At 35.1% G+C, this 7,021-nt stretch overlaps 3 protein-coding genes across 3 annotated transcripts; all 3 read right to left on the reverse strand.

Moving 5' to 3' along the window:
* Window positions 1–2,568: 2,568 nt before the first annotated feature.
* Tsp_10298 (hypothetical protein) lies at window positions 2,569–3,247 on the reverse strand. The gene is made up of 3 exons (XM_003372492.1): window positions 3,126–3,247; window positions 2,843–2,887; window positions 2,569–2,743 (listed from the first exon to the last, which is right to left on the reverse strand). The coding sequence occupies exons 1-3, from the start codon at window positions 3,245–3,247 to the stop codon at window positions 2,569–2,571; spliced, it is 342 nt and encodes a 113-aa protein (XP_003372540.1).
* A 505-nt stretch (window positions 3,248–3,752) lies between these two features.
* Window positions 3,753–5,098, reverse strand: Tsp_10299 (conserved hypothetical protein). Its single transcript, XM_003372493.1, has 3 exons — window positions 5,066–5,098; window positions 4,539–4,919; window positions 3,753–3,998 (listed from the first exon to the last, which is right to left on the reverse strand). Exons 1-3 carry the CDS (start codon window positions 5,096–5,098, stop codon window positions 3,753–3,755), a joined length of 660 nt encoding a protein of 219 aa, XP_003372541.1.
* Window positions 5,099–5,604: 506 nt separating this feature from the next.
* Tsp_10300a (phosphatidylinositol 4-kinase type 2-alpha (Phosphatidylinositol 4-kinase type II-alpha)) lies at window positions 5,605–5,739 on the reverse strand (the record flags this gene model as incomplete). Its single annotated transcript, XM_003372494.1, has 1 exon — window positions 5,605–5,739. A coding segment is annotated over one exon (135 nt), but the record flags the coding sequence as incomplete, so codon positions are not given.
* Between the last annotated feature and the right edge of the window lie 1,282 nt (window positions 5,740–7,021).

Raw genomic sequence — 7,021 nt, forward strand, 5'->3', positions numbered from 1 at the left:
TTTTCACATTTTCTTTGCTCCATTCTTTAAACCTGTAATAATGATATTAAATCAAAATTGTCCTCACTGTATCACAAAGTTGAATTACAACAAATATAATAATTAAGTGCTATCTAATTAAAAAATAATTGTTTACATAATGAGTATACAAAGTTTTAAAAAAATAAGAAGCAGAAAAATGGAATACTTGTCAGTAATTCCGAAACCGACTTCAGCAGCTCCTTAACGCCCGTAATGAACTCAGAGAACGTTCAACGATGCTACTAATTGCCACGTAAATTAAACAAACAAACGCACCCTTACTGATGATAAGGCGGCGTTGTAGCGATCCTTATTTGCATAGTGCAGCGTTAGAAACCGGTTTTTAGTGCGTTAAAACATTGGGCTGAAGATAAAAGTTTACCTGAGCCGCGTTGCAATATAAGCAGAATAAATGCACTGCTAATTTCTACCAATAGGGAAATGACTATTAGAAAATTCAAACATGACCTTGACATTTAAAATCCAGTCAAAATATAAACTATCTGAGAAAAACGCCATAACAAAACAAAATTCATTTAGACAAAACACACCTACGTATGTCTGAAAATTTTCTCAAGTCAGAAAACCAACTCGCTCAAATGAAGCTAATTTTAAATGAACAATTTGAGGGCAGAAGCTTGTTTATGGTGCAAGTAAAAGGGAATGTTAGCTACTGCAGAGGTGTTTTGAAAAGATATTATTTTAATAATAGATAAACAGTGCGTACAAGGTGTATTTAATGAATCTTAATTGTACGGAAATTTGGCGTTTATTATGTCACCTATTATCTGATTTTGAGAATTCTTCATACAATATGTTGAGAAATTATGCTCAATATCGATTCTAAATTATATTGTTAACTAATTCAGATTTAAAAATGAAAAAGCTGCCACTTACTGCTAAATTCGTCATCTTCTCATCGTTAATGTTCATTGTCTTTGAATGTTGATTGAAAAATTATTTTTCAGAAATTATTCCAAAAAATAATAATGAATAGAAAGCAAAAATAGTGTTTGGATTCAATGTTTGCAATCAAAACGCTGAGCCACCATCCACGGACGGCCTCAAACTGAAATGATTTCTATTAGGTCAACAAAGCCAACGACATCGCATGCAAATTTTTATTTTATTCATTTCTGCTGATAAATATGGCTACTGTACATTTTTCATTGCTCTTTATTTACTTAATGCTCTCTGTTAGTGGAGAAAATTAAATTGGAGCTTTGCCAAACATATAAACACTTCTCATTACACAATGACCCTGTCCATTGTGTGTTTGGTGTTCGTTATTCCAAATGTAAATGAAAAATTTAATGCATTGATTTGCTAGTAAATGAGTAAAATGACGTCCACTGAAAACTGAGATTAATTGCATGTTTTTTTATGTTTTCATGGATAATTCAAAAATAATTAGGATGCTTAAAAAGCAATGATAAAAAACAATATGAGTTATAATGCATTTTAATTGCAAATTCATTAGATAAAATCACGCAACTCGAAACAACAGATTCACTGAAAGAACTTTTTATTGAAAAATAGACGAGTCCTTATTAGACGATTTGTTCATTAGACGAGTCTCGTTTGTAAATAACGGCTGGCGTGAGCTAAAAGAGACTCCGTCGAGCAATTGGAAAATTCCGTGCCAAGCAATCATGTTCGGCGTGAGCGAAAAGAGACCATCGAGCAACTGAAATTTCTGTATCTACCAATCACGTTTGGCGTGAGCGAAAAGAGACTACGCGGGTAAATTTTCGACGAAATGCTAAGCTACACACCACCAAGCTAGTACGTAAAAAAGAAATGTGAATACAATATGAGTTGTAATGCATTTTAATTGTACATTAATTAGGTAAAATCACGCAACTCGAAACAACAGATTCATAGAAAGCACTGTTTATTGAAAAATAAGATTTACAAACACGTAAACGGTAAGAAAATGTAAAGATGAGTTGTATCAATTAATCATGCCATCAATCAATGCATCAATTAATCATTAATATGTAAATGTAATCAATGCCAGAATGACTTCTTCCGCAAGATGACGATGCTGTTTGTTTCACGGCCCGGCTTCAACTTTTAGACAGCCTCAGCCGCTCATACCATCCTCATTCTTCACTGTTTAAGCAACTCATCGGTCTTGAGCAACTTCGATTGAGAATATGTTTCCTGTTTTCATTTGATTTTGCCTTTCATTCAAGGCAAATGCGATGCTCAGCAACATTCGTGGAAGTGATGTGAAAACAAGTGAAACATGCGTCACAACAAACGAAAAACAGTCGTCACTATACAACCATTTTCCATTTCCTCATGACATGAAAACGTTATTGCTTTACCGGCAATCAATGACGTCATCTCTTCTTCATTTGAAACTGTTACGCTGTCGATTGTATTTTTTATCATATTTATAATGATTGATCAAAAATTTGTCACACACAAGCCCGCACACACACAAACACACACACAAATGAACAGCGCAACGCAACCACCGCACTGAACACAACGTCAAACGAGAACTGCGCTCGCTCGCCTGCCACGGCTTCTCTTATACTAGCGTGGTGGTGCGTCGCTTCGCATTTCGTCGAAAATTTTCCAGCGTAGTCTCTTTTCGCTCACGCCAAACGTGATTGGTAGATACAGAATTTTCAATTGCTCGATGGTCTCTTTTAGCTCACGCTGAACATGACTGCTTTGCACGGAATTTTCCAGTTGCTCGACCGAGTCTCTTTTAGCTCACGCCTGCCGTTATTTACAAACGAGACTCGTCCAATGAAACTGGCTATGAGAAGAGCGTGTAGGTCAGAAGATCTGCCGCTCAAATTACTGTGGTACAATACACTCAATATGACTGTGCATTCTGATGAACCACCTTAAATTTGCATACTTTTTGTATTATTACAACTCATCTTTACATTTTCTTACCGTTTACGTGTTTGTTATCCTTATTTTTCAATAAACAGTGCTTTCTATGCATGTGTTGTTGCGAGTTGCGTGATTTTAACTAATTAATGTACAATTAAAATGCATTATAACTCATATTGTATTCACATTTCTTTTTTACGTAATAGCTTGGTGGTGTGTAGCTTCGCATTTTGTCGAAAATTTACCCGCGTAGTCTCTTTTCGCTCACGCCAAACGTGATTGGTAGATACAGAATTTTCAACTGCTCGATGGTCTCTTTTAGCTCACGCCGGTCGTCATTTGTAAACCAGACTCGCCTAACGAGCATTCGATATTATTCATATGCTTTTCATTGGGTTATATTAGTCGAAATTCCATTAGTTAATTAATCTTAATATTTCATTTGCTAATTGCTTATAATCGTCAATTGGCTGCAATATTATCCGTTCAGTTCTTAAAATAACCCCATTCTAATTTTAAATAATTTTAATCGCATTTATCAATAATTCCAATATTATCAATTTTTTGTTTTTTATTATTTTATTTATTCATTTTTTCCTATTTCATAGTTCTAATCTGAAATGTGATTTGGAATCAATCGTTCTCATTGTAGAAGGAAATGAAAGTAATCAATTCTGCAGTTTTTTGTTTGCTTGTTCGTATTATTTATTTTTTTTACCTTTTTCCACTTATCTGAAAAGAAATTGGAATATTTTTTCATTTTTATATTGAAATTTCAAATCAAAATGTATTCATCATAACTAACTTCAGAATATGCATATTTCTAGCAATTCTTCTATCAGTCTTTCTCCTTATTTCCATCTTCCTTCTACTCAGCTTTTATTCATTTTTCGATCATCTTTCGATACATATGGGCTTGAACAAAATCTTTGAGACAGAACTTCTTCTTCTTCTTTTTTTCCATAAACTGCTGAACAACAAGCGACAAATTTCAATGCAATTATCCAATTTGAATATTTGCTGATTTGAATTTTGCAAAACTGCCTCGTAGTGGGTAGTAATTTTTCACCATAATTTGCAAATGTTAACGCTGCGTAATTGTCGTACTTGGAATACTTCTTTACCATTTTTCGTTATACTTCATGAAAAATGTGCATCAATTATTGCAATAATTCATTTGTTACAACAACATAAGACATTTCAAGTAGAACAATTTAATAGTTACATCTTTTACTGAATATTCGACCAATAACAATGGCTATCATGAAACACTGAAGAAAATGGAATAAAAAAATACACAATAAAAACATAGCAGAAAACGGTAATGCAGATTTTGAAAACTTATATTTCAATTGCAATAGAGCAATGAATAACGTGCCTCTGCATTGTATTTATAAAGCAAATCGTGCTGAGTAAAGTGAAATGGAGAGGGCCATTCCATTTCATCCTGCGTTATAATAGTACATGACTTCCATGCTAGGAGACCGGGCTTCAGATGGACAGATGTTAGTTGATTTGCACATCATTAATTCCCAGTGTCGCTGCGATCGAAATGATCGGCGCTTATGAAGCAATATGTTGCAACAAGCATCGAATACTTTTACTTTTATCGATATCTCCCCTACTTTATGGCGACAATTCTCCTGTTGCGTACTTACAGCTGCTATAATTTCATCCGATGTCCAAAATTCTACAGTCTGTTGCAAGGTGACTGACATCAGCTGTAGTAATTGTTCAAAATTTTTGAACAGTTTGTACAGAGCGTACAGACCTTTGAAAACAGTGCATCGGTCACGCCCATGTTGGCTATATGTGAAGAGTAGAGTTGTCACCATTTGTGTTTCTCTTTGCCATGTTCGAAACACACGCAATTGTATATTGCACTTTGGCAGGTTCCCATGAATTTGAACTTCCACAGTTGAATAGGCGAAGTCATACAGCCGTTGTGATTGTTCACCATACGTCCAGAGGTTTCCTATTTGACCACAGGAAATCATCTCAGCTTCAGAATCTTCATGTTTCACATGAAATTTGACGGCCTATAGATGGTTAGATGGAGGAAACTGCTAGTAAGGATGGCGAATTCTAAGTACAGAAATGTGCTTGAGTGTAATAGACTCTGGCACAGTGGGCGTGTCGGGAAGCGCCGGTTGGTCTCTGCCCGGTCATTACCGCCCGGCTTCACCTTACGGTCGCTTAGTCTTCTTGAGGAAGTCATTTGGCGTGAATGAACTATAAGTCGAACTACAAACAATCAGTTGAAATGTTTATTACACCGTGCTACTGACAAATACCATGATAAATCACAACGCCATCGATCGCTCACCAAAATCGCACACCACCAATAACTGTTACGTGCCTCCGCACTGCCGTACCCTGCCTGATCGTCAGGTATAAATCTGTCTGCTACGGTAGCTGATTGCAAGGGTGTCGTAGAGCATGATCAGCTCAGCTTTTTCTCATCTTCCTACGCTGATTCTGGAATATAACAGGCGTCATCACTTATCCGCGACTGTTACGAGAGAGTTGCGCGGTCCCAATTGTAATACATAAAATTCATATGAAATTCTCTTTTGAAAACGTATGCGATCTTCTTTATAAAATTCGAGCTTTATTTCCTTATGCTACTGACCAACTTTTACAAAATACAAATCGCGTAAACATTTCTTTAACAGCGCTTCAAGAATTCACTACTGCATGCCACTAAACGTACACAGGTACAAATTAATCATACTGTATCAGATAAATTAGCAATTTTTCTGGGTTGTAAGCTTCATGCCATTCTGTCATGTATGGATGTCGAATATCGAACAGCACTAATATCAACCCGAACACATAGATCACTTCGAATAGGCTAATCTATAAATGAGAGAGTTCTGCCATTGCATTAACGTAATCTGGATCTTCAACAAACTGTAGTGAAACGCTATTCATCAATTTCAACAGTTAAAAACCGACTTCAATAGTTACTTAACAGCAACGTTTGACGTTTGACGATGCTGTTACTTGCCACGCAAGTTAAACAAACAAGCGCACCATTACTAATTGATGATAAAGCAATTTTCATTCGATCCTCATTTGCATACTGTAGCAATAGAAACCGGTTTGAGTTGATTGGGAAATTTTCTGGACGGGGAATTAATTCTAACCCAACGCCATGAAATTAGGAACATTCATACCTCATGCACAGCGAATCGTTTATCTAGCGAATGCATAGCATTTGATGAAACTCATTTCAATTTACTTGAAAAAGGAGTTGAAATGCAGAGTTAAACTCAACCATTGATGGGTATTTAAAAATTCAGTAATGACCTTGACATTTAAAATTCAGTCAAAATATAAACTATCCGATAGAACGCTATAACAAACAAAAATTGATTTAGCCAAAACTGCCTTATCATGTATGAATTTCTCATTTGAAAATTCAAAAATGAGCTACATAAATCGAACTCATCGCAAAATCTTTTCATAAAAATATAAGCATACTGGCTGCGTATGCTCAAAAACAAAATTAATCTAACAAAACATGTAATTTACGAAATGTCTGTGATGCTGCGAAATTTGAAAAAGTAATATAAAGTGATAATAAAGTTATTTAACTTTCCATCTTTCTAAAGATGAAGTCATACCTAATCTTAACATAATATGAAAAACAAAAATTACAGCTTTACAGTGAAAAGTATCTTACTCATATATTACATTCTACAAACTTGCGTAATTTCATCAAACTAAGGAATAACTTCACCCTTTCGAAGTATCCTTAGCCCTTCTTCACAGATTACAATAAATCGCATTTACCTCTTGCCTTCTTTTGTTCTGCATCGTGTCTTCCGTGTTTTCACATTTTCTTTTCTCAATTCTTTAAACCAGTAATTAAGGTATGAAATCAAAACTGTCTTCACTTTATCACAAAGCAGAATTACAACGAATATTATCGTTAAGTACTATCTAATTAAAAAATAATTGTTTACACAATGAGTATACAAAGTTTAAAAAAATAAAAAGCAGAAAAATGGAATACTTGTCAGTAATTCCGAAACCGACTTCAGCAGCTACATAACGCCCGTAATGAACTCAGAGAACGTTCAACGATGCTACCAATTGCCACGTAAATTAAACAAACAAACGCACCCTTACTGAT

This window comes from Trichinella spiralis (genome assembly GCF_000181795.1).
Source record: "Trichinella spiralis strain ISS 195 chromosome Unknown Scfld9, whole genome shotgun sequence".
NCBI lineage: Eukaryota > Metazoa > Nematoda > Enoplea > Trichinellida > Trichinellidae > Trichinella > Trichinella spiralis.

Bases quoted from the DNA above. Each gene is read 5' to 3' on its own strand.
- Tsp_10298 (XM_003372492.1), bottom strand. From the start codon at position 3,247: ATGCTCGTTAGGCGAGTCTGGTTTACAAATGACGACCGGCGTGAGCTA. The intron at 2,888-3,125 runs GTAAATTTTCGA...TGCAAATTTAAG, and splicing joins AGCGAAAAGAGACTACGCGG to GTGGTTCATCAGAATGCACA. The intron at 2,744-2,842 runs GTAATTTGAGCG...GTGAGCTAAAAG, and splicing joins ATTGAGTGTATTGTACCACA to AGACTCGGTCGAGCAACTGG.
- Tsp_10299 (XM_003372493.1), bottom strand. From the start codon at position 5,098: ATGACTTCCTCAAGAAGACTAAGCGACCGTAAG. The intron at 4,920-5,065 runs GTGAAGCCGGGC...AACCATCTATAG, and splicing joins GAAGACTAAGCGACCGTAAG to GCCGTCAAATTTCATGTGAA. The intron at 3,999-4,538 runs GTAAGTACGCAA...AAAATGGTAAAG, and splicing joins CGGATGAAATTATAGCAGCT to AAGTATTCCAAGTACGACAA.